The sequence below is a fragment of the Perca flavescens genome, chromosome 18 (genome assembly GCF_004354835.1).
Source record: "Perca flavescens isolate YP-PL-M2 chromosome 18, PFLA_1.0, whole genome shotgun sequence".
NCBI lineage: Eukaryota > Metazoa > Chordata > Actinopteri > Perciformes > Percidae > Perca > Perca flavescens.
This window is the reverse complement of record NC_041348.1, coordinates 27,742,431-27,770,015: the sequence shown is the minus strand read 5'-3', so window position 1 is coordinate 27,770,015 and position 27,585 is coordinate 27,742,431. Positions and strand designations below refer to the sequence as shown.

At 37.9% G+C, this 27,585-nt stretch overlaps 2 protein-coding genes across 2 annotated transcripts; both read left to right on the top strand.

Moving 5' to 3' along the window:
- The first annotated feature begins 6,840 nt into the window (after positions 1-6,840).
- Positions 6,841-9,098, top strand: LOC114572866 (uncharacterized). Its single transcript, XM_028604647.1, has 6 exons — positions 6,841-7,036; positions 7,174-7,410; positions 7,855-7,947; positions 8,050-8,078; positions 8,478-8,546; positions 8,884-9,098. Exons 1-6 carry the CDS (start codon positions 6,841-6,843, stop codon positions 8,944-8,946), a joined length of 687 nt encoding a protein of 228 aa, XP_028460448.1. The 3' UTR covers positions 8,947-9,098.
- A 12,110-nt stretch (positions 9,099-21,208) lies between these two features.
- LOC114572865 (uncharacterized) lies at positions 21,209-22,848 on the top strand. Its single transcript, XM_028604646.1, has 5 exons — positions 21,209-21,284; positions 21,444-21,770; positions 21,906-22,184; positions 22,612-22,695; positions 22,799-22,848. The coding sequence occupies exons 1-5, from the start codon at positions 21,224-21,226 to the stop codon at positions 22,846-22,848; spliced, it is 801 nt and encodes a 266-aa protein (XP_028460447.1). The 5' UTR covers positions 21,209-21,223.
- The last annotated feature ends 4,737 nt before the right edge of the window (positions 22,849-27,585 follow it).

Sequence of the window (27,585 nt, the reverse complement as noted above, 5' to 3'; positions counted from 1 at the left end):
AATGACATAGCATTCCAGGCGTCATGCCTCTGTATACATGTGTTGCATTACATTCAACACAGTAAAGATGTACACTAACTCAATAGTGCTGTATACAGTTTTTCTCGATTTTTTACACACATTTTCTGAAAGCATGCCTCATACTCTCAGAACTCGACACACAAATCAAAAAACACACAATGGGCAAAAACCCCTCAATTCTCCTGCAAAATGACACTTTACATTCAAAATAATGTTATTTCTTCTCAAAATGGTATTTTGTTTTCATATGACACACACAAACCATCATATGAATAGACTTTTATAAGAACCAGTTGAATACTTATGTGCTCAATGTAAAACACTATGATGAATGGAAAACACTTCTTCTCCATTCATCATAATGACTTAGGCCTTTTTTTGTTCAGTGTTACACTTACTACAGACAGTTCATACATAAGTGTGTTGTAAAATAATTGAGAATATTGTTTTTATACTCAGAACACACAAATACACGGTAACAAATATATTTTATTTTTCCCAGAAAAACAATGTACACAGTGTACATCCCAACCAACACAAAGTTGCACATACAGTGGTCTACATACAAAATAACAGAAGAATTTACTGTATACAGTTATAGTAAAAAAACAAAAAAAACTATGCTGCATCCTCTCTTCTGTTTGGGTCTGGCCACAGCACCTCATCCACATCACAAGCAATGTTTTCCCTGGCCAAGCAGCGGGGGAAATATGGCCTAGCATGGTGTATCCAGCCATGAAAAGCATCACCTGCTATATCTCCACATGTGTCTTCCATAGCTTGGAGAAGGGGTATATGCGTTTGTGGATTTCGATCATACACTTTCCATCTCCAGGCAGAAAAAACTTCTCCAAAACAGAAGAGCTCACCTGTAGCCCTTTTATGCTAAAGCTCTGAATGCTAATTGTAAAACTGTGTGACAGGTGTTTGCCCATGTGATGAGTCAGTGTGCATATTTGAATGGCAGTGTGTTCCTTGTGAAAACAAGAGATTTTCTTCATGAAAAGTGTGCCAAATGCAGAGAATTGTGTGTAGTGTTTTGAAAAAAAGTGTGTTTTAGAACTGCAATTTGAGTGTAAAGCAGGAATTGTGCTTGTAGTTCAGGCGATTGGTGCATGAGTTACATGTTGTGGTCAGTGTGTCTCAAGTACCAGTATTTGTGTGTAAACAATTGAGAAAAACTGTAAGTGACAGCTTGCTCCCATCAGGGATATTTGGGACAAATGTGTGGAACACTTGCCATACATGTAGCCTCATTGCAGGATCTGTACACCCCAGCAAGAAGCAACAGCCCCATGTGAGCATTCAGGTGTGTTTTGTCGATCTCCATCTATTTTTGTGTGTGGGTAGGTGTGTGGGTGTGTGTGTAGTGTGGTTGCGGACCTTTTAGCCAAATTTCATCTACAAAGCAGCCCGCAACTGCCAATATTCTCTGCTGGGTCACATTTGACCCGTAACACCACATACGTTACGTTTGTTTTTAGAGACATTTACAATTTAATAAAATTCTAACAACAACTTTTGTTGTGTTAGAATAGCCATGTCTGAGGATATCATAAAGCCTTGTTCCAATAAAACAAAGTAAATGTTTTTTTTTTTAAACTTGAAAACTGGTTTTAAACTGTTAAATTTGACCTTAACACAATATAAGGGTTAACTTCAACCCAACACAAATACATTAAACTGCCTGGCAGCATGTATTAAAGTACTCATATTATGCTCATTTTCAGGTTCATAATTGTATTTAGAGGTTATATCAGAATAGGTTTACATGGTTTCATTTTCAAAAAACACCATATTTTTGTTGTACTGCACATTGCTGCAGCTCCTCTTTTCACCCTGTGTGTTGAGCTCTCTGTTTTAGCTACAGAGTGAGACATCTCACTTCTGTTCCATCTTTGTTGGGAGCACAGTAGCTAGGTAAGGACTACTAGCCAGTCAGAAGCAGAGTATGAGGGCGTGCCACGCTAGCAGCTAGGCGAGCATTATAACGTGTGTCACAAAGTGACCACGTTGGTCTCTGAAGTAAAGGCTGGACTACAATAGAGCTGTTTGGAGCAGTTTGTAAACAGTGTTTTCTGTTGGAGATGGTAAGTCCCTTTGGGGGGGACTTTGGGCTTTTTCACTTTGTAAATTATATAACGGGCACAAAAAATATTCATAACACAATAAAGGAAAGGGAAAAAGCATAATATGAGCTTTTTGATATATATTATGCTCATTTACATGTCAAACAGACGTGTAATGTTAGGTTATGTCGTGATACCAGTTAGCCTATTGCTCAAGCACAAAAATACAGCAAATGATCATAAAAAGAATTCTAATGAACATTTATCAGTATCAGTTACAGATGGAGTTTATTTTTCATTTCTATGTGATGGCAAACATCTGGTCCATGCCACATGGGAATCACAAGAAACCGCTTACAAAAGTATTTTGGTGATGACAAACGACTTGAAGAACGACTGCCGAATGGAAATAAGTTTACAACCTTTGAAAGTTAGTGAGAGCCGTTTTTTAATGCTTAGAAGAGTCTAGCTATGTTTGCTATCGCCTGTCTTGGGAGTAAATAGAAAAAACATTTGGAGAAAACGCCCCCCCACATCTGCGTATCAGATTCTTCCACAATTTATGTTGTGATACGTAATAGAAAAAGAATAACGAATAAGCACTTAACGGCAAACTTAGCAAACTTAGCATCCATTCCTTGTCAGCCACAGTCAGTCACAAAAAATGAAAACACACTAACACTAGCCCTACTAAACGTCAGGTCCTTGCTAGGAAAATCATTTTTAATCAATGATTTTATTATTAAGCACAATCTTGATTTTATGTTTTTAACTAAAACCTGGTTGTTCCATAATAACAGTGCTGCTGTTCTCATTGAGTCAGCCCCCCCTAACTTCAGTTGTATGAATGAGCATAGAGTGAATAAGAAAGGAGGTGGAGTCGCCATTTTGTTTAATGACTCATTCCAATGTACGCAATTATCTTATGGAAATTTTGCTTCTTTTGAATATGTGGCTCTTCAGCTAAGATCCTCCCCTCAAGCTATACTTATAAATATCTACCGGCCACCTAAATACTGTGCAAACTTCTTTGACAATTTTAATGAACTGCTGTCTATAATCTGTATTAACTTTGACCGTGTAATTATTGCTGGTGATTTTAACATTCATGTTGACAACCCCCAGGACCGAGGAACCAAAGAACGATGTTGTGTTTTTGAGAGCTATGGACTGACTCAGCATGTGACACAGCCCACGCACAATAAGGGGCACACTCTGGACTTGATTATCTCCAAGGGTATAAACATTTCCAAGGTTGTGGTGACTGATGTTGCTCTCTCTGATCATTCCTGTGTTTTCTTTAACGGCACTATCTTGGTGCCCAAAAGTGTTCAAACAAAGTTAATCCGAAAACGGTATATCACTGAAAACACCAGTGAATCTTTCATTCAGCTTTTCTCCTCTACACCCACCCTCTCAGGGGTCTCAGTCACTGAGCTTGTAGATAACTTCAACTGTAAAATTACGAATGTTATTGATGCTATTGCTCCCAAAGCTCTCAAAGCTGTCTCTGGTAAGAAAAGATCTCCATGGAGAAATTTTATAGTGGTGAGAACAGAAAAAAAGAGTGTCGAAAAGCTGAACGTAGTTGGCGAAAATCTAATCTCCAAGTCCACTATAACATCTATAAAGAGAGACTTCGCATTTATAATTTGGAACTAAGGAATGCAAGGCGGTCCTTTTTCTCTGACATTATCGCCAGAAACAATAATAATTCACGTGCTTTGTTTGCTACTGTCGATAGATTAACCAACCCTCCAGTACCAGTAGCATCTGAACTGTTGTCTACCAAGGCTTGCAATGACTTTGCCACCTTCTTCACAGACAAAATTCTGAAAATTAGACAAACAGTCAGTGCTTCCATATCAAGTACAGGATATGTGTTGTCACAGTGTTCACACAAAACAAAATCAAATATGACACAATTTCATGCGATCAGCCATAACAACCTGGAAGACATTATACAACATCTGAAAACTTCCTCCTGTTGTCTTGATATTCTACCAACGGGTGTTTTGAATTGTTTGGCTTCTGATCTTCTAAATATTGTAAATACATCTCTGCTCTCAGGTATCTTTCCACAGGCCCTAAAAACTGCAGTCATCAAGCCACTCCTAAAAAAGAACAATCTAGACACGTCACTAATGAGCAACTACAGGCCGATATCAAACCTTCCATTTTTAAGCAAAATCATAGAAAAAGCGGTTTTTCAACAACTCAACCTTTTCTTATCACTAAACAACAGTTTTGATGCCTTCCAGTCAGGTTTTCGACCACAACACAGCACTGAGACGGCTCTTGTCAAAGTCTTTAATGACATCCACTTAAATACAGATAGTGGCAAAATTTCAGTCTTAGTATTACTTGATCTCAGTGCTGCATTTGATACAGTCGACCACAACATATTACTTGACCGATTGGAAAACTGGGTTGGTCTTTCTGGCTCAGTACTAAAGTGGTTTGAATCCTATTTAAAGAATAGGGACTACTTTGTGTCTATAGGTAATTATACATCTGAGCATACAAATATGAAATGCATAGTTCCCCAAGGCTCAGTTCTGGGGCCTCTTCTGTTCAACATCTACATGCTTCCACTGGCTCAGATTATGGAAAACAACAAAATAAGTTACCATAGTTATGCGGATGACACACAAATTTACATAACCTTATCGCCAGGGAATTATAGCCCAATACAACAACTGAATATGTGCATTGAACAAATTAACGACTGGATGTGCCATAACTTTCTTAAATTAAATGAAGAAAAAACTGAGGTGGTTGTTTTTGGAGCAAAAGAGGAACGATTAAAGGTCAGCACTCAGCTTCAAACGACAATGTTAAAAACAACAGACAAAGCCAGAAATCTTGGTGTAGTCATGGACTCAGACGTGAATTTTAAAAGTCACATTAAGACAATTACAAAATCAGCCTATTATCACCTTAAAAATATATCAAGGGTTAAAGGACTTATGTCTCAGCAGGATTTGGAAAAACTTGTCCATGCTTTTATCATCAGTAGACTTGACTACTGTAAAGGTGTCTTTACAGGTCTCCCTAAAAAATCAATCAGACAGCTGCAGCTGATTCAGAACGCTGCTGCTCGAGTCCTCACTAAAACCAAGAAAGTGGATCACATCACTCCAGTACTGAAGTCTTTACACTGGCTTCCAGTGCCTCAAAGAATTGATTTCAAAATACTTTTGCTGGTTTACAAATCACTAAATGGTTTAGGGCCAAAATACATTTCTGATCTGCTACTACACTATGACCCACCCAGACCTCTCAGGTCGTCTGGGACAGGTCTACTTGTTGTCCCCGGAGTCAGAACTAAACAGGGGGAAGCAGCGTTCAGTTTTTATGCTCCACATATCTGGAACAAACTCCCAGAAAACTGCAGGTCCGCTGCAACTCTCAGTTCTTTTAAATCCAGGCTGAAGACATATTTTTTTAATGTTGCCTTTCTTTAAATAACCTATTTTTAACTGCTCTTTCTTTAAAATTCTTATACTGCACTGTACATTTTATACTTGTCTTTTAATGATCTTAAATTGTTGTTAATTGTTTTAATGCTTTGAAATTGTTTTTAATTGTTTTCTAACTGTTTTTAATGTTTCATGTTTCATGTACTTTGAATTGCCTTGTTGCTGAAATGTGCTATACAAATAAAGCTGCCTTGCCTTGCCTTAATGTGTACATGTTTAATATTTCTGATGATTATCTGGTCATAATTTTGGGGGTAAAACCTACAGAGTTCTGCTGCTGCTATTAACCACATCTCAGCAAAAGACTTCCCTCTTCAGTTCTCAGAAAGAAAAAGAAAACCTGCAAACATAAAATGAGGAACCAACAGGTGTCAGACAGTAAAACCTCATCTTCTGTGTGTTCTTTCAGCTGCTACAGTATCACCATATTGCACCACGGACATCAAGAGTGAAATCCTGCTGGGCGAGGAGTTTGACTCTTCACCTTTGTGTTCATGTGTGCTGTCAAACATCACCATGAATCCTGTCTGGTTTCTAATAAACACCATCTGAAGAAAACAAGCTGCATTACTGCAAACATTTATCTCAAAATGTCTGCTAACAATTGATTCACGCTCAACTTCCTCTTTTCTGTTGCTGATTAATACGTTGCAACTGTTACCCTCAATCAAAATCCATCTATAAGAAAGCCAAATGCATTAAACTTCAAAACAAAAGGTTCTACAAATTCTACAAAGTTCTCTTATCTTTTGATGTCCACAAGAGAATAAATGCTAATATTACACATACATTCAACTGACAGAAAATAGAAGAAGTCAATATAAGGAAGAGACAGCAGGAAGTAGTATTTATTTTTAAGAAACTGCGCATCAGAGACTTTGACAGTTGAGAGCGTGAGACCGAGAGAGAAGCACGATGGCTCAGTTCAGATGGATTATAATGTCTTCATTTCTGATGCTGCTGTTTCACTTTACAGGTAAGAGAACACAAGGTTTGTTGTAACATGGTGAGTTTAGTGAACTCTTGGAAACCGAAAATGAGACACATTTGCAAACAAAAATTATTATTACACTAACTATAAACATAAGTCATATTAATATTTCAGTTGATCATATTTATCTTTCTCTTTCCAAACAGAAACAGCTGGAAAATATTCAAAATTCACTGTCAGAGCTGGAGATGAAGTCACTTTGTCTTGTGAACATGTAATAGATGATCAGGAGAAGTGTGGCAGTATTAGCTGGACCTTCAGTGGTTTAAGAACCATAATGACGCTGTTTGAACACGGGAAAATAAACAAAGAAGCCGAAGCTAAACCAGACAGACTGAGTGTTAAAGAGAACTGTTCTCTGGTTATAAAGAAGGTCACAGTGGAGGATGTTGGTCGTTACACCTGCAAACAGGTCAACAGATCAGGAGAGAAACAACAGGGTGGAGACACTGTTGATCTGTCTGTTTTTACCAGTGAGTATTTACATCATCATGTTTTCAAATTGTCTTGTTAGAACAATATACTGAAGTATTATAATAATTATGATTACAGTGATGAAGTTAATTTTACTCTTGTTGTCTTTCTCTCTCAATATCTCCATCTTCACCAGCGACTGAACAGAAGAATGATGATATAGTGACCTTAAACTGCTCTGTGTTGGGATATAATTCAGGGTGTAAACACTCAGTGAAGTGGCTGTATGAGGGTGATAAGACTGACGTGAAGACAACACAGCATTCCTGTTCAGCCACTGCAACATTTACAACATCTCACCTTAATCAGAAGTCAAAGTATAACGAGTTATTGAAGTGTGAAGTGACAGAGGATTCCTCAGGAGAGAAACCAGGTGAGAACATGATGATATGATAATTACAGTGAATATGTTTACATTTTTAAATACAAGCTTTTTGTATTTCATCATTCCTGGTCATGATATACTGTACAGTTTTGTTAATGTATCCGTTAAGATGATGATGCAGCAATAACAACAGATACAACCATGACTACAATATTTCCAGCAACAATGAAACCACAATCAACAACAGGAAATAAATGGACATCAGAAGAGACAAACTCAACATCTGAAAACAACAATCAAACAAAACAGAAACCAGAATGTAGTGACTTAACAGAACAGAACTACATTTACAGTTAGAAAAGACATGCAGGCAAAAGACTCTTTGTTCATTCAGATCTCAGAGATATAAAGACAGCACAAGAACACGCTAACAAGTAGCTCGTCATCATAACACCGCTGACTATATTTAACAATTCTAACTTCTCTCTTCAGACGGGAGGTGGTGGCTGCTGATCGTTGTGTTTGTGGCTGGTGCAGCTCTCTTAATAATCACTGTGGCTGTCCTCAGATGGAGGAGAGCTAAAGGTGAAGACATTCACAGATTAAACTTTTATAAGCAAGAAGTTTCAATAAACTTGGATTTTCACTGAGGAAGCTGAACTCAACTCTCTTTTTTATTTTTTCCAGGGGAAACAACACAGACAGATGACGACATAGTGAGTAAAACTGAATAATCAAACTTTATTACAATTGTGACTTTATATTAGTTAGTTGTACACCTGAAAGCCAAAAACAATAATCATTGTTGACTCTATTGTACAGAACGTCAGAGGTTGTGCAAAGGTCAAAGGATGCATTGTGAGAGGAAAAAAGAAAAGTGAGCAACACAAACAACAAACAGCCTCCACAATGCCCACAGAGTTGAATCAACTCATCTTATATTGGCAGTATTTGTTGTGGGACTGTTGTATTGGATTACATCGCACGGATAATGATGATGTTTGGCAGTTCATAAAAGCTACACAGCAAATTAGTTGAAGAGAATCAAATAGACAAGTTAATCAGTACTAATCCACATGTTACTGAGTAGCCTTTATGTTGTCTCCTCTGTGTAGGCTGATCCTGAAGGTGGCGTTTCCTACGCCTCCATCAGCTCCACCAAGAAGACCGACAGCAGAGACCAGGTCAGCTGTCTAATATACTATAGTGTTGGTGTTAATGGATTAGTAATCTTTTTAATCCTTAAAGCAGATATTAATGATTCTGATGTCAGCCTCTGTGTTCCAAGACAAGTTTGCTGTGAATATGCATGATAACAACACGATGAATGGTTTGGTCGGTGCCCCCCCCCCTTAGATACAGCAGCGCCACCATCAGACCAACATGTCCACTTCACACACAATGTATTTCATAATCAGCAGATTAAAGCTGCAGCAAAGAGAATATTACAGTTGTTGGCAGCAAAATCAGGAAGTTGTGTCAGGATGATGTGTCATTTATGAGTTGTACTTTTCCCTCCAGACCCATGTTGATGATGATGATGCAGTGACCTACAGCGCTGTGAAAGCCTCCTCTTCTTTATAAAAGTGTTTTTATAAAAGTGATGACTGTTTGGATCATAGATTTAGAAATGTAAGGTCAAAGCAAGCAGAGTCATTATAAGATTGATCCTAAAAGTTGGTCACATTGTTTCTTTTCTTGTCTTAATTGCAGCAAAGTGAGAATCCAGCACCAGCTCTATAACCAGCCCAGTCTCACGCCAGGTCGTTATATAGTCACGTTATTGTAATCTATTAAGTCGTGGACAGGTTACGTAAATCCTGTTTTTTTCGTGTGGCCATTACGAAATTGAAAGCAATGCATTTTAATGGGAAGCATATTTCGTGATCGCAGAACGAAAGCGAGTAGCGAGTAGTTGATAAGGCAAAAGAAAACACAGGACTTTCACCCTGGAGACCGGGGATCGCGCCCGGCGTGTGGCAGTTCCTTTGTCCCGCGTGTTGCAGTTCCTTTGTCGCCGTGTCCCGTGTGTGACGGTTCCTTTCCCCGTTCTTTTTTTTCCCCAACCCCAACCGTCTTGTTATTGTGGCGTTTCATTTCCCCGTTGTTGTCTGCCCCTGCGCGGGTCGCGATAGATTACAATAACGTAACTATATAACGACCTGGCGTGAGACCGGGTTGCTATAACACATGTAGCCAGTGAGAGAGTAGAGACTCCCTCTAGAGGTGGAGAGGGTGAGAAAAAGAGGCAGACGTATATTCTGTATTCTTGGTACTCTGACCCAGCATGGGCACAATGAAGGTTTGGTACAAGTAATTATCATCTGTATTGTTATATCATTTAAGTGAATATTGCTTTTGTTCTGTAAATCTTATTGTTTTATGCTTTGCTTTATTCAATAAATGGTTAGTCCCACAATATTGCAAATGCATTTCTTCTTACTGTATGTTCAACACATTTTTAGTGAGATGTATTTTCCTGTGTTTAACCAGCAACAACTAAATGTCTAACCCTAACCTAAACCTAATTCTGACCTGAAACTCACAACCAAGTCCTAACACACACACACACACACACACACACACACACACACTTCCTGCAGTGTATTGTTTCTCCATCATCTGCTGCTGTGATGAGTAAATTAAGTGCAGGTGGGAGATAAACGGGAAATCTCAGGTGAGGAGAGTTGAGGTGACTGCAGGACAGATGGGAGTGGCACGATGTGGGATGAAAGGAGAAAAGGGTGGGGGCATCTGGTGGACAGGTAACGAATTGTTTTGTCAAGACGGTCACCGGGACCCGAAGGACAAAACAACGGTTAATACAGCACCTCAGTGCTTTTTTGTACGGCATTTTGGTCAGCTTAAGCTGTGTTTAAATGTGCTCTACAAATAAACTTTACTTACTTACTTTACAAGAGACAGGGTTTAGAGAGCAATTCTCAACAAAGTAAACGGAAGTACATAACCCTTGTGTTGTCCTTCAGGTCACCGGGACCCGAAGGACAACACAAGGGCTAAAGGCTCTTGTGAAAAGTGGAAATGTGGCTGAAGAGGGGGACAGAGAGGCAGGATGAGCAGGAATACACACAACTGACACCATGACAATGTTAGACACTGTGTTTGGCTTTAATGAACTTAAATGTAAAATAAAACAGGAAACAGAAACACACAATTCAAACAGGGAACAGAAATATACACAACAAAAAACACAGTCCACAGAATACACAAAACAGGATAAATATACAAAACAGAAAACAGCAACAGAAATATACAAACAGGCAACCGAAATGTCCATAACCGCAACAATTTTGATTGACTTTAATATAAACATATTAGACTACAGTAAGTGTTTGGATTTAATGAGCTTTGAGTCTTAATGGAATCTGTAACAATCCCTTCTTTGTTATGGCTGATAATATAGATTTGCAAATAAAAGTATTAAATGTTCAGTTTTACAAGTGTTTCGTATTTTTCTCTCTCACTCTTCAGCAAACAGACTAACACAAGCTTGCCTCCACTCAGCTGACCTTTTTTGTCCCAGCTCTCATAGTAAACCTTCCCTCTGTTGGGTTAAACACCTCTGTTTGCACTGGGCTCTAACATTTGTCTATGTAACGTATGAATGCATCTCAAATAATCACCACTTCTTTAGTTACACAAACAATTTCAAAACAACATGAACAGGCCTGCTGCTACATGTGTTTAGAAGTGGGATTGTGGGGATTTGGTGCTCTACCTTCAAGTGATTAAAGACAGTTCAGTTAGATACTCATTAATATGTTCATCATTCATGTTTCTGATTATTATCTGGTCATAATTTGGGGGTAAAACCTGCAGAGCTCTGCTGCTGCTATTAACCACATGTCCGCAAAATACTTCTCCTTCAGTTCAAAGAAAGAACAAAAGAAACTTTAAAGAATGAGGAACCAACAGCTCTCAGACAGTAAAACAACAACCACAAACCAAAATGTCTCTCACTACTAAAACCTCATCTTCTGTGTGTTCTTTCAGCTGCTACAGTATCACCATATTACACCACGGACATCAAGAGTGAAATCCTGCTGGGCGAGGAGTTTGACTCTTCACCTGTGTGTTCATGTGTGCTGTCAAACATCACCATGAATCCTGTCTGGTTTCTAATAAACACCATCTGAAGAAAACAAGCTGCATTACTGCAAACATTTATCTTAACCAACAATCTTCACACGCTCAACTTCCTTCTTCTTTTTTTTTTTAGGTGTGAACTACGTCAGTGTCACAAATACACCGTGGGTCTGGACACAGTGTGAACACCAGACTCAACATGAGATTAATACAGTTTGTTTGTTACAGCGTTAGATTGGATCAATGAACGCAGAAACATTCAACTTTCCTCTGAGAGAAAACTACGTTTTCAAAATGGAAAATTGAAAACTGTAAAAACGTGTTTGGCTGTTTGGCATCTATAAGATAATCAAACATACCCCTAACCCTAAAAGTCGTTATGAGGAAGTGACATCATCCTAACTACAGGAAGTAGGTGCAGCATCTCTCGACTAAAGCGCTATTTTAGAAACAGTTCTGAGCATCAGAACGAGAGAGAGAAGAAGCAGAGACACAGAGAAGCACGATGGAAGAGTTCAAATGGATCAAAGTTTCACTATTTTAAACATATACATATATATCTATAATATATATACATATATATCTATAATATATATATATATATATATATATATATATATATATATATATATATATATATATATATGTATGTATGTATGTGTGTGTGTGTGTGTGTGTGTGTGTGTGTGTGTGTGTGTGTAACAATTGATTCACGCTCAGCTTCCTCTTTTCTGTTGCTGATTAATACCTCTCAACTGTTACCCTCAATCAAAATCCATCTATAAGAAAGCCAAATGCATTAAACTTCAAAACAAAAAGTTCTACAAATTCTACAAAGTTCTCTTATCTTTTGATGTCCACAAGAGAATAAATGCTAATATTACACATATACATTCAACAGACAGAGCATAGATGAAGTCAATATAAGGAAGTGACCGCAGGAAGCAGATGCTATATTCATTTTTAAGAAGCAGCACGTCAGAGACTTTGACAGTTGAGAGCGTGAGACCGAGAGAGAAGCACGATGGCTCAGTTCAGATGGATTATAATGTCTTCATTTCTGATGCTGCTGTTTCACTTTACAGGTAAGAGAATACAAGGTTTGTTGTAATGTGATGAGTTTAGTGAACTGTTGGAAACTAAGAATAAGACATTTGCAAACTTCTCCAAAATGATTTTCACTCAAACTATATACATAAGAGCAGGGAGGTGCACATAACATTTTGCAGAGCAGGGGCTCAAGTGAAAAAAACGACCAAATAATGACTAATTATTTTAAATTTAAACTAAACTTTTAATATATTAACACAGCTCTGACTTCCTTACCAATTCCCTATTTCCCTCACACTCATTCAATTGGTTGAAACTCAACAGATTTTGACATAATAATAAGTTCACACAGAGACCACGGTCTTCTTTAGTATTCACTAGGTTTATCACAAGAGCAGCAAAGGAAACTCTGCCACAATGTGCATGTTTTCTATGCTACTATAGTATAATAATATAATAACTGACAGCACCAAGGAGAGGGACATAGTTTCAATAAAGTGAATAAGGCTGTTGCTGCTTTTTTGTTACTTTTACAGGAAAACCCTGCAACAATGTTAAAATGCATGAACGTCTTAAATGGTTGAGTGTTGAAAAAAAGACTATTGACCAATGCGCTTACTTTGTTGCACTCTGTTATTCAAACTCAGACACCATCATTTATTTTTGATAGCATAACTTACAGTTCAGACATCCATACCTATTTAACAAGAGGAGCCAGTAGGAGGCAGATGACTTTACCTTTGCCAAAATCTAATAACTAAAAACTATAAAAATAAATAAAAAATAAATAAAAACTTTCATTTATAGAGCACATTCGTTTTATTACAGGAAAGGTATATTTTAAAAAGAAAGTCAAATCTTACCTTCATTTAAATCATTTATCATACCGTTTCTGATTGGGTAGTGAAAAAATGTCTGATTTTCATCTATTTTAATGTGATCTACCTTAATGTTAACCATATACTGTAATATATAATTTTTTTTTTCAAGATATTTCTCTATTCTGTTTATTATTGTTTTTATTTCATTTTAATTGTAATTTTTCTTCTTGTTATTTAGTTTTGTAAGCAGATATTGTTACATATATTTTCTTTGTTAAATTTCTTTTCAGTTTATGTTATCAAATGTTTTAATATTGTCTGATTAAATGTTGTCTTGGACCCCAGGAAGACTAGCTGGTCGTCTAGGCGTCAGCTAATGGGGATCCTTATAATAAATACAAATACAAACAATAAGGAAAAAACACTGTTATTATTAGATAAGGAGTCTACGATCAAAATGATGAAGTTACTGTTAAAAGCAGGAATTTAAAGAATTTAAAATGAATGTTGTGATTGTGATGATGTTTTTAGACATATTTTACTGTATTGACCTGTAGTGTCTCCATTAAGTTCAGTCCATTAGGCTGTATGGCCATGATGCCCAAGCTAAACCTTAGCTAACTTATAACATTAGCTAGTAGCTTAAGCACGTTAGCAAAGCGTGCTGAAAAAAGGGCATTTCCCTCGGGGAAGAAAAAGGGCAGGTGCTCAAGCCTCTTTGACGTCTATGTGTGCATGTGTCAGCCCTTATGCAGACATAGTTATGTTTCAGTTTATCACTTTTACCTCTCTTTCTCAACAACAACAACAACAACAACATCATCATCATCATCATCATCATCATCATCATCACCACCACCACCACCACCACCACCACTACTACCACCACCAACAACAACAACAGAAACAACGACTACAATGAAACCACAATCACCACAAGGAAATAAATGGAACAACTCAACATCTGAAAATGATGATGGAAGAAAACCAGAAGGTACTGACTGAGCAGAACAGAACTACATTTACAGTTAGAAAAGACATGCAGGCAAAACACTCTTTGTTCATTCAGATCTCAGAGATATAAAGACAGCACAAGAACACGCTAACAAGTATCTCGTCATCATAACACCTCGGACTATATTTAACACTTCTAACTTCTCTTTTCAGACGGGTGGTGGTGGCTGCTGATCGTTGTGTTTGTGGCTGGTGCAGCTCTCTTAATAATCACTGTGGCTGTCCTCAGATGGAGGAGAGCTAAAGGTGAAGACATTCACAGAGGAAACTTTTAAAAACAAGAAGTTTTGAAAAACCTGGATTTTCACTGAGGAAGCTGAACTCAACTTTCTTTTTTATTCTTTCCAGGGGAAACAACACAGACAGATGACAACATAGTGAGTAAAACTGAATAATCAAACTGTATTGAAATCGTGACTTTTTATTAGTTAGTTGTACACCTGAAAGCCAAAAACATTATACACTGTTGACTCTATTGTACAGAAAGGCAGAGGTTGTGCAAAGGTCAAAAGATGCATTGTGAAAACAGCCTCCACAATGCCCACAGAGTTATTTCAACTCATCATGTGTTGTGGGACTGTTGTATTGGATTACATTGCACGGATAATGATGATGTTTGGCTGCTCATAAAAGCTACACAGCAACTTGAATTGAAGGGAATCAAATAGACAAGTTAATTAGTACTAATCCACGTTGATCAGCCTTTATGTTGTCTCCTCTGTGCAGGCTGATCCTGAAGGTGGTGTTTCCTACGCCTCCATCAGCTACACCAAGAAGACCAACAGTAGAGCCCAGGTCAGCTGTCTAATATATTATAGTGTTGGTGTGAATGGATTAGTAATCTTTTGAATCCTTCAATTAGATATTAATTATTCTGTGTTCCAAGACATGTTTGCTGTGAATATTCATGATAACAACACGATGAATGGTTTTGTCGGTGCACCCCCCCCCCTTAGATACAGCAGCGCCACAATCAGACCAACATGTGCACTTCACACACAAGATATTTCATAATCTAATCCACAGATAATCTGCAGCAAAGTGAATATTTCAGTTGTTACATTGCAGCAAAATCAGGAAGTTATATTAGGATGATCATGTCATTCATGAGTTGTACTCTATCCCTCCAGACCCATGTTGATGATGATGATGATGATGCAGTGACCTACAGCGTTATGAAAGCCTCCTCTTCTTCTGCTGCAGCCTGTGCTGATCCCAGCGACCTCTACGCTACCGTCAACAAAACAAAAAAATAAGATATTGTGTTTTCATAAATATTATGACTGTTTGGATCATAGATTTAGAAATGTAAGGTCAAAGCAAGCAGAGTTATTATAAGATTGATCCTAAAAGTTGGTCACCTTGTTTCTTTTCTTGGCTTAATTGCAGCAAAGTGAGAATCCAGCACCAGCTCTATAACACATGTAGCCAGTGAGAGAGTAGAGACTCCCTCTAGAGGCAGACATATATTCTGTATTCTTAGTACTGTGACCATGGATGTATTAAGAGAACTGGATACAGTGTTCAGCGGGAAGCCCTGTACATTCAAATGAGAGTGCTCAAAAGCGCATAAAGCAAACACGGAGCTCAGCTCTTCCACGTTGACTGGCCCATGATGTCACGATGGACACGCGCACCAGCAACACTTTGTTTGTTTTGTCGTAGCAACCGGTAGCAACATGCTCGTTCATGAGCTTCTCTCTTGTGTCTCTTACAAGAGGCAAACTCATGAACTTGCTGTTTTCAGTGTGAAAAAATATTCACTAACGTTAAACATTCTGTTTTCGTTGTTCCTAATCGTTTACATGATTTAATCATTATGTCGAGCAACTAGCTAGCGCTAGCTACTAAAGTTTCGTGAACAGAGCTCATCCATGGCTTCATCCCTCATCCACGTTGCAGGCTTTACAGCATACATACATCCCTTGGGTGTATCATAAGATAACACCATGGACGTATTAATAGAACACATGGTGAATTACAACCATTAGCTATATCCATTATTACAGCTACAGGACCTCGGGAGAACTGTCATGTAGCAGTCCCGCAGCTCTGCTCGCATTCATTATGCGCGTTCGTCATGCCTAGTTTAATAACTCTGGATCCGGCTACTATCGAATGTTAAAAATGTTAAAACAGGACGCTATAACAAGGACCCTTTAAGTGTTTGGGCTGGTAGGTTGGTGTACCCCCCCAAAAAATGAGCCGCTGAAATATAGAAGGTTCTTTCGCCATGCAAAGTCTATGTGAAAAGTCTTTCTGGGCCTTGGGGTGCAGTACCACCGTTATCTGCTTGAACCCATGGTGGCTTTCAGACATAGCGCTCTTCCTGGGGGCTTGACTGTGACCCAGCATGGGCACAATGAAGGTTTTAAACAATTAAATATTGTTATACCATTTAAGTGAATATTGCTTTTGTTCAGTACATCTTATTGTTGTATGCTTTGTTTTATTAAATAAATGATTAGTCCCACAACATTGCAAATGCATTTCTTTGTACTGTATGTTCAACACATTTTTAGTGAGAGATATTTTTCTGTGTTTAACCAGCAAAAACTAAATGTCTTACCCTAACCTAAACCTAATTCTGACCTGAACCTCACAACCAAGTCCTAACCCTCAAAAAACAATAAAATGTCACCTCTTTAAAAATTATTTCTCAGTCTGTTGGGTAAAAAGTTGTTGTGGTCCTTAGTATGTAGCAAATACAAGAACACACACACACACAGTTCCTGCACTGTTCACCTCTCCATCATCTGCTGCTGTGATGAGTAAATGAGGTGCAGGTGGGAGATAAACGGTAAAGCTCAGGTGAGGAGAGTTGAGGTGATTGCAGGACAGATGGGAGTGGCACGATGTGGGATGAAAGGAGAAAAGGGTGAGGGCATCTGGTGGACAGGTAAAGAATGATTCTAAAGGCTCTTGTTAAAAGTGAAAATGTGGCTGAAGAGGGGAACGGAGAGGTAGAATGAACAGTACTACACACAACTGAGGCAGACACTGTGACAATGTTACACATTGTGATTGGCTTTAATGAGCTTAAATGTAATCTATAACAATCTTGCCTCTGACATGGCTGACAATGATATAAATTGCAAATAAAACCATTGTTCAGGTTAACAAGTGTTTTGTATTTCAATCTCTCTTCACAACACAGACCACTGTACAAGCTTGCCTGTGCTCAAATGACCTCTGTTGGGTTGAACACCTCTTTTTGGGCTGAGCTCTAACATTTGTCTAAATAACATGAATGCATGTAACATGAAACTTTTGTAAACAAGAAATTTCGATAAACCTGGATTGTCACTGAGGAAGCTAAACCAAACTCTTTTCTTTCTTTCCTGGGGAAAAAACTAATTACACATAATTATATGGTAAGTTTTAAAACTGAATACTCAAAGTTTGATAAAATTGTGACTTTATATTGTATACTTCTACACACCTGAAAGAGAAAAAAATATATACATTGTCGACTCTATTGTACAGAAATTTAAATTATTCAGCAGCAAAGGTCAAAGGATGCATTGTGAGGGGAAAAATAAAAATGAGCAACACCAAAAAAAAAAAAAAAAAAGAGTTGAATCAACTCATCTTATATTGCCAGTATTTGTTGTGGGACTGTTGTATTGGATTACATTGCACAGATGATGATGATGTTTGGCAGTTCATAAAAGCTACACAGCAAATAGAATTGAAGGGAATCAAATAGACAAGTTAATCAGTATTAATCCACATGTTACTGAGCAGCCTTTATGTTGTCTCCTCTGTGCAGGCTGATCCTGAAGGTGGTGTTTCCTACGCCTCCATCAGCTCCACCAAGAAGACCGACAGGCGACCCCAGGTCAGCTCTCTAATATATTATAGTGTTGGTGTTAATGGATTAGTAATCTTTTTAATCCTTAAAGCAGATATTAATGATTCTGATGTCAGCCTCTGTGTTCCAAACTTTTCAAGACAAGTTTGATGTGAATATTTAGGATCACCACATGATGAATGGCACTGTTTTGTCGGTGCCACCCCCCGCAGCGCCACAATCAGACCAACATGTCCACTTCACACGCAAGATATTTCATAATCTAATCCGCAGATTAAAGCTGCAGCAAAGTGAATATTTCAGTTGTTACATTGCAGCAAAACCAGGAAGTTGTGTTAGGATGATCATGTCATTTATGAGTTGTACTCTATCCCTCCAGACCGATGTTGATGATGATGATGATGATGATGCAGGGATCTACAGCGCTTTGAAATCCTCCTCCTCATCTTCTGCTGCAGCCTGTGCTGATACCAGCGACTTCTACGCTACCGTCAACAAACCAAAAAAATAAGATGTTGTGTTTTTATAAAAGTGTGTTTGGATCATAGATTTAGAAATGTAAGGTCAAAACAAGCAGAGTTATTATAAGATTGATCTTAATAGTTCATGTTGTTTCTTTTCTTGGCTTAATTAGCAAAGTGAGAATCGAGCACCAGCTCTATAACACATGTAGCCAGTGAGAGAGTAGAGACTCCCTCTAGAGGTGGAGAAAAAGAGGCAGACATATTCTGTATTCTTAGTACTCTGACCCAGCATGGGCACAATGAAGGTTTTGTACAAGTAAATATTATCTGTATGGTTATACCATTTACGTGAATATGGCTTTTGTTCTGTAACTCTTATTGTTTTATGCTTTGCTTTATTCAATAAATAATTAGTCCCACACGATTGCATTTCTTTGTATGGTTTAACACATTTTGAGTGAGATGTATTTTTCTGTGTTCAACCAGCAACAACTAAATGTCTAACCCTAACCTAAACCTAATTCTGACCTGAACCTCACAACCAAGTCCTAACCCTCAAACAGGCTTCTGAAATGTGAGGACCAGCCACAATGCACTCACTTTTTAAAAAATCTTCTCACTCTGTTGGTTAAAAAGTTGTTGTGGTCTTTAATATGTAACAAGTACAAGAAGAGACACACACACACACACATACACACACATACTCTTCCTGCAGTGTATTGCCTCTCCATCATCTTCTGCTGTGATGACTAAATGAGGTGATGGTGGGAGATAAACGGTGAAGCTCAGGTGAGGAGAGTTGAGGTGATTGCAGGACAGATGGGAGTGGCACAATGTGAGATGAAAGGAGAAAAGTGTGAGATCATCTGGTGGACAGGTAAAGAATGATTCTAAAGGCTCTTGTAAAAAGTGAAAATGTGGCTGAAGAGGGGAACGGAGAGGTAGAATGAGCAGGAACACACACAACTGAGGCAGACACCGTGACAATATTAAACATTGGGTTTGGCTTCATTGAGCTTAAATGGAATCTGTAACAATCTTGCCTTTTATGTGTCTGATAACAATATAAATTGCAAATAAACCATTCAGGTTTACAAGTTTTGTATTTCTCTCTCTATATATCTCTCTTCACAACATAGGCCACAGTACAAGCTTGCCTGTACTGTTTGGCAAAATATATTCATGTTTTTTTTTATATATCATAATATATAATAATATAATAATATATATAATATATATAATAATATTATCGAATATTGCTTTCTTTTCCGTAAATCTGATTTGTCCCACAAGATTGTATATGTATTTATTTGTATGGTTTAATGCATATTTTAGTGAGAAGATTTTTTTCTGTCTATGGGCAGAAAAACTGTCTCAATCAAATTAAACTCTGTTAAACTTTCTTTTATTTGAAACACAACACTTCTGTTTCTCACCAGAGAGCGGCAGCAGAGAGCCTTCACAACATGTGGATACCAGGACACCCACACATATACTCATATGTGATTGTTGACCTTCTTTTTCCCAAGCCATGGGTGTAATACAGTATGCTGCTGAAATCATGGCTGGGCTGGGGTAAAAGAAAGTCAGCCCTGGCCTTTTGAGACCCAAACCAGCCCACCACAATCGGACGGACACCAACCATCATTGCAGTCCCCTTTAACACATGAGCAGGTTTCAAAATTAGCACCATCTACTAGCCAAATGCTCGTAAAATATGTAAGTGGCTGGTAGTTTTGCTTGACTCACCAGCCCAAAAAAAGAGTACAATTTTAATATTCACTAACCATTCTATTTTTTATTTTTTTTTATTTATCCTTTATTTAACCAGGTTAGTCTCATTGAGATATCAATTTTAAATATCTTATATATAGACATAAATATATATATAAATTTAGCTGGTGGACTAAAAGTTAAAGTTGAACACGGCATACCAGCCCCTAATACTCTCACTTATCTGAGTGGTATGTAAGAGAGTATGATAATGTACTCGCTCTGTCAAAAAGGCTGCCTGGCTCGTGATGGTTAGATGGCTAAATGGGGAGCGTGGAGCATGGCTTGTATAAAGTTAGTTAACATGTGATAAGGTGATACGTCTGTAAGTTAAGCTAAAGCAGCATTGTGTACACAGTATGTAACACTTGTGTTATTTTGAAATGTTAATAAATCAGAAATCTAAAGTACTATGTTTGCAAGTGCCTTAACTTGCTAATGCATAACTAACATTAGCTTACTAACAGCTAACTTGTCCTCTCTGGTGGACGAGGGTACGGAAATCATCGTTTGACATGCTTAAATCTCGTGGTTTTAGCTAGCTACCGGCACTTTTACTATTACTCTCACTGTTACAAATCACTGTAGGAAAGAAAGTCAGTGAAATGCATCAAACTTAAAAATTACAAATTGAACAAGTTTTCTCACTCTTCTGATATCGACAAGACATTTAGAGAGAATATAAGCAAATATCACATCAATTCAACAGGAAACAGAGGTGAGATTGAGTTGATTTAAAGGAAGTAAACACAGGAAATAGAGAGCCAGCACTTAAGAGAATTTGACAGTAAAGAGCGTGAGACCGAGAGAGAAGCACGATGGCTCAGTTCAGATGGATTATAATGTCTTCATTTCTGATGCTTCTGTTTCAGTTTAGAGGTAAGAGAAAGTTTTGATGTAACACGGTGAGTTTAGTGAACTCTTGGAAACCAAAATAAGACTTATCCAAAACGGTCGTCACACTTACTTACTACGAACATAACCGTTACATTCATGTTTTAGTTTATTTATCACATTTCTATCTCTTTTTCTCAACAGCAGCAGCTGGGAAATATCACTCCTTTACTGTCAGAGTTGGAGATGAAGTCACTTTGTCTTGTGAAGATGTGACATGTGATCAGCATAAATATAACCGTACCACCTGGCTCTTCAGTGGGTCAGGAAACACAGTGACGCTATTAGAACTCGGGCAGATTCAGGAAGAAGCCAAAGCTAAATCAGACAGACTGAATGTTACAGAGAACTGTTCTCTGGTTATAAAGAAGGTCACAGAGGAGGATGCTGGTCGTTACACCTGCAGACAGTTCAACAGATCAGGAGAGAAACATCACAGTGGAGACACTGTTGATCTGTCTGTTGTTACCCGTGAGTATTTACATCACCATGTTTTCAAACTGTCTTGTTAGGACAATATACTGAAACATGACAATAACTATGATTACAGTGATGAATTTCATTTTAATCAAATTTATTCTCTCACAATATCTCCGTCTTCACCAGTGACCGAACAGCAGAACAATGATACGGTGACGTTCAACTGCTCTGTGTCGACACATGAACAATGCAGACACTTCAAAGTGCAGTGGCAGTATGAGGGTGATAAGAAGGATTTCAAAGACATGAAGACATCACCAAGTACCTGTTCAGCCTCTGTGACATTTACAACATCTGACTTTTATCAAACGTATTACCAGTTGTTGAAATGTGAGGGGAAACACAGTTTAACTGGAAAAGTGCAGCTGTTTCCCGTCCTCACTCCTAAGTCCTCATGGAAACTAGGTGAGAATATGATGAACTGTTTAAAATCGCTTTGTGGATAATTACACTAAATATTTCTTTGGATCTGAAGTTTTAATATCACTTCATTCTGTCATGTTTTTTCTAACTGTACAATTTGTTTCATTTTGTTCTTGTATTTGTTAAAGGTATAATATGCAGTATTTATAGTATACAGTGTATATATATATATATATATATATATATATATATATATATATATATATATATATACACTTATGACTTTATAGCGTGTGGTGGTGTCTGTATCTGCAGACACCCTGCCCTCTGCCTGTATTTCTATGGAAGTAAATCTGTTTCTTCGGATTTTGAAATTGGAAAGGCATTGCATTTCTAGCACTGAATATTTATGCATTGAAATTATGTATCTGAACTGCTTGTCATGTTTATCCCTTACTTCTCTTTCCAGGCTGGTGGTGGCTGCTCATCATTGTGTTTGTGGGATTAGTAGTAATAATCCCAGTGGGTGTCTTCAGAAAGAAGAGAGCTAAAGGTAATGTACATTCACCGATGAAAATTTTACGAACAAGAAGTTTGGTTAAACCTGGATATTCACTGAGGAAGCTAAACCCAACGTTCCTTTTTATTCTTTTCAGGGAACAAAACACAGACAGATGACAACACGGTGAGTTTTAAAACTGAATAATCTGAAAGATTATCTGAAAGACCTGAGAGAAAATAAGAAAGCAATTATTGACTTTGTTGTACAGAACGTAAATGGTAGTACAGCAGCAAAGGTCAAAGGATGCAAAAAACAGCGCTCCAAAATGACCAGAGTTTATTCAACATTATGTCTTCTCCTCTGCGTAGGCTGATCCTGAAGCTGGCGTTTCCTATGTCTCCGTCAGCTTCAAGAAGACCAACAGAAGAACCCAGGTATGCTTTAGTAATGACTGGCGAGGTAAGGTAGTCACTAAGGTAGGCCATCCACAGAAGCCGTTCATCCTAAATGTTTACCATTATAACATGATTTATAAAATCACACCAACAATTATTTTTATAGCTTAGTTTTCTATGCACTAAAAAGGTATAAAGGCTTTAGGCTTTTACTGTAGGCCCAGTTAAATATGCACTTAATTTTATAAAATATATGTAGTAGGGGGTCCCTGCTCCATCTCTCTCTCAGATAAGAGGTCCTTGGCTTAAAAAAGACCCCTGGTCTAATATATTATAGTGTTACCAGTGTCACTTAGGATTTAGGATTCTGATGTCAGCCTCTGTGGTCCAAACTTGTCAAGACCAGTTTGCTGTCAATATTTATGATAACCCCCCACAACACACACACACACACACACACACACATTTCCATTATGTCAGCTGTACTCACAAGATATTTCATAATCAAACATCACCATGATTCCTATCTGTTTTCTCATGAACACCATCTAAAGAGAACATGTTGTAATACTGCAACCATTTATCTTATCCAACAATCTTCAGACGCTCAACTTCCTGTGCTATTGCTGATCAAGAACGTGTCAAATCTGACCCATTTTCAAAAGGTTTCTACATCAGAAATTTGGCTTTCTTTCAACCAAGTTGTAAAAAAATTAAATAACAGTTTAACAAGTAAAATAAACGGTCAGTTCACTAAGCTTCAAAAACGTTGGAAAAAAACGGATAAAAACATCGGGATAAGGACAAAAGTGTCGAGAAAAGATGACTAAATTGTTTTAATTTTAAATTTAGACCCAGAGAAACAAAAATTGCATGGTCGATGGGAAAACAACATGAGGGTTAACCTCACTCAAATCCCCTGTTGAAAAGAAAGTCAGTGACATCAAATAAAAGATAAAAATAAATGCCACAGAGTTTTTCACTGATCTAATCAGCATATACAAGCTGCAGCAAAGTTAACATTTGAGTTGTTGTACGGCAGCAAAATCAAGAAGTTGCGTAAGATGATGTGTGTGTGTGTGTGTGTGTGTGTGTGTGAACCATGAGTTGTTTTCCCTCCAGGGCCGCGATAAGGATGATAATGATGATGCCGTGACCTACAGCACTGTGAACACCTCCTCCTCTTCAGCTGGAGCCTCTGCTCATCCCAGAAACCTTGACCCTACCTACGCAGGCAGGCCAAAGAAATAAGATGTGTGTGTGTGTGTGTGTGTGTGTGTGTGTGTGTGTGTGTGTGTGTGTGTGTGTGTGTGCGTGCGTGCGTGCGTGCGTGCGTGCATTTTTATAACAATGATGATTGTTTGGACTGTAGATTTAGAAATGATTGATCTTAATAGTCATGTTGTTCCTTTCAATGTTATAGTTTTGAATTTCCGATTAGTTTTTATTTTAGTTTTGACTTTTCGATTTCATTTCAGTTTAGTTATTACTTTAGAGTGTGTTTGCTTGTTTTAGTTTAGCTTCAGTTTTTCCAAAAAGGTTTAGTATTCCTTATATATTTGGTTTTAGTTTGTTTTTATTATGGTCGGGTATAATGTCTCAGAAGAATGTCGCTGTAAACATGTACATGCAAAATACATGATTGGAGAATAGCCATGATGTTACATTTTTAATATTTGTGCTACTTTAGTGTGTGATTTAAAGCAGTTATGGCACAGCACCATCCAGGGGCAGGCTCCCCCCGTAATATGATTGACCCCCCCCCCTAGAGTGCTGTCAATCTGACTATTATAATTTCCATTGGTCAGAGTACTGTCACTTGGCTGCCTGTTCTGCTAATCTTCCCAGCCCTTGTCACATGAGTAATGTTTCCATGGTGACTATCCAAAATACTGATACCATTGAACCAAGGGGGTAAGCTTCGTTTTAGAACTCGAACCTCCTGGTGCCATTTTGATGCTACAGCAATATCACATCTGTTAGCTTTCCATTAACTGCCATTCATTTTGACGTCACTTTGACAGTGAATAACTTTACATCTGAAGCGTTTAAAGACTCTAATTGTCCATTGTTTATGTTTAAAGAAACACAACAATGTATAAAAGGCTCCATTAACTGGTACCTCACGTTATGGCTCCGTAGCAGACTTTTTGTAAAAATAGGCTAACGATTGTATCATAACCACGCGACTTACTGTCGCATAGTAGAGGATTTACCGTATAGTACAGGAGAAGCTCGCAGGCAGTTTGGACTTACATTAGCTGTTTAAGTTTAATTACTAATGTTAACTAGCATTTTAGTTAGCAATAATTAGCCTGTGTCCATGTTATCTCCTTACATATACCTAAGCTCTCTGTCTCTGTAAGATTGTGAATGATTGAGATTTCTCTTGGCAGAGCTACCAGAAGACTTACAACTTTCAGACACGTTGCTCACGTCACATTTACGTTGTCTCTGTCAGGGATCTGTTGATCCACTTATATACTGTCTATGCATTGAACCAGCACTGGAATTTTTTTTTTTAAAGTGGCAGACTGATAGCCTGACAAGCCAGACCCACATCCAGATGTTGGGTGTGTGAACTCACCATTGGCAGGGCTCAGTCCGAGGGGCGGGGTAAACGGTTGTCTTTCTAATTCCCTCTGCGCGCAATAGGATAGCGCTACAACCAACCGGAGCAACGCTAGTTGATAGATTAAACTTTTGCCAAAACTCCGAACACATCTTCCTTTTTTAAGAATGACTTTAGTGCCTTTCTTTGTTCTTTTCTCAAAGAAAAGCTGAACTCCAAGACTTCCAGAGTCGCGGCTAAAGCCGATTCCAAAGACCGCTGTTCGCCAGCAGCAGTCATCTTCTTTGTTTTCAGGGAATTCATGTGGAACCTTCGAAACTCTGCCGTCATTATGTTAAGCCCGCCCAGTGCCTCTATACACGATGTGATTGGCCTGAAACTAGGGACATACGCAGTGCCTATGTTAAAAGGCAATTGTAGTATCCCTTTTTGTAGAACATAATTTTCCCAAACTGCCTTTTCAGTAAAAGGGGCACAATTATGGAACTCTGCCAGACCACTTGAAATGTATCCAAACATTAGCCACCTTCAAAATAAATACCAAATTGTGGCTAATTCGGGAACAATCTTGCTCTCATATTTAGTTTTTACACTTTGCTTTCTCTGTATACTTTCTTTCCTTCTTCATTTCATTCCATTTTATTTCATCTTGTCGTATTATTAATAATGTAAATCTGTATTTCAATTTTTAACCAAAAGCCCTACTAGGGACAAGTGTCGTGAATTAGCTTTGGCTAAAAACACTATGATACATCAGGTGACTTTTTTATGTTTTTTGTATCTGTCCCTATCTAAACAAACCTTTTAATAATAATAGAAAACATTTTTTCTTTTTAACCTGAGAATAAAGATTCAGTTTACTTTAAGTTTTTTTTTTTTTTTTAAGTTTCAGTTTACTAAATATGTTTAATTGCTTTTTTTCATTTTAGGGTTAAGGTGTTTTAGTTTGCTATAATGACCCCTGTTCTTTCCTTCTTGGCTTAATTAATGATAAGCAGCTCAATAATACATAAAGCCATTGACAGAGTTGAGACTCTAGAGGCGGAGAGTGTGAGAACAGGAAGCAGACATATTGGATATATTCTCTATTCTTAGTACTGTGTTCCTGCATGGGCACAATGAATGTTTTTCACAATTAATTATTGTGTTGTTATATAATTTAATTGATTGTTCTGTAAATCTGATTATAGGCTTTACTGAATAAATGATTAGTCCCACAGGGTTGCAAATGTATGCCTTTGTACAGTTGACACATTTTGAGCAAGATGTATTTTTTTTTTCACTTTTGTTTATCTATGAGCAGAAAAACCTCTCAAGCTGTTCAAATTCTGTTGGACAGTTTCTTGCTTAGCTCTCTTTTATTTCAAACGCAACACTGTTCTATTTCTCACCAGAGAGCGGCAGCAGAGACCCTTCACAACATGTGGAGCTCACGCTGCACAGCATCAGACACCCAAACATACACTCATACAGTATGTGTAATTTACAACCCCCCATAATCAAAACTGGTCAGTGCAACCCCCCACCCCAAATATCTAATTACAATTCCCTTTACATAAATTAAGACATTTCCATCGCAATTTGATGCAGAAAAGGCACACATTGTTGCAGAAAAATTCACCAGAATGCAGGAAATGAAATGATGTTTGATATGCACAAAATTTCCATTTTGCCCAAAGGTCTACACAAATATTAACCCCTAATTGTTGAACTGAAAGTTAGACCCTTGCATATACTCATACATGATTGCTGACAATCTTATTCCAAACACCGTGGGTGTAAAACTGTATGCTGCTGACAGTGCCGACGCAGACTAAACTCAGAGGACCCAAATCATTATCTATTCAAGTCCTGCTATCTAAATGTTGACTGTGAAGAATAGAGTACCCCTGCTCTTGGGGGAGAATATTTTCGCTTTTTATCAGATAAAGTAGAGGAAGGTAAAAGGGAATGAATAACGTGCAAATTGACTAA

Bases quoted from the DNA above. Each gene is read 5' to 3' on its own strand.
- LOC114572866 (XM_028604647.1), top strand. From the start codon at position 6,841: ATGACGCTGTTTGAACACGGGAAAATAAACAAAGAAGCCGAAGCTAAA. The intron at 7,037-7,173 runs GTGAGTATTTAC...CATCTTCACCAG, and splicing joins TGATCTGTCTGTTTTTACCA to CGACTGAACAGAAGAATGAT. The intron at 8,079-8,477 runs GTGAGTAAAACT...TCCTCTGTGTAG, and splicing joins CACAGACAGATGACGACATA to GCTGATCCTGAAGGTGGCGT.
- LOC114572865 (XM_028604646.1), top strand. From the start codon at position 21,224: ATGGCTCAGTTCAGATGGATTATAATGTCTTCATTTCTGATGCTTCTG. The intron at 22,185-22,611 runs GTGAGAATATGA...TTCTCTTTCCAG, and splicing joins TAAGTCCTCATGGAAACTAG to GCTGGTGGTGGCTGCTCATC. The intron at 22,696-22,798 runs GTAATGTACATT...TATTCTTTTCAG, and splicing joins CAGAAAGAAGAGAGCTAAAG to GGAACAAAACACAGACAGAT.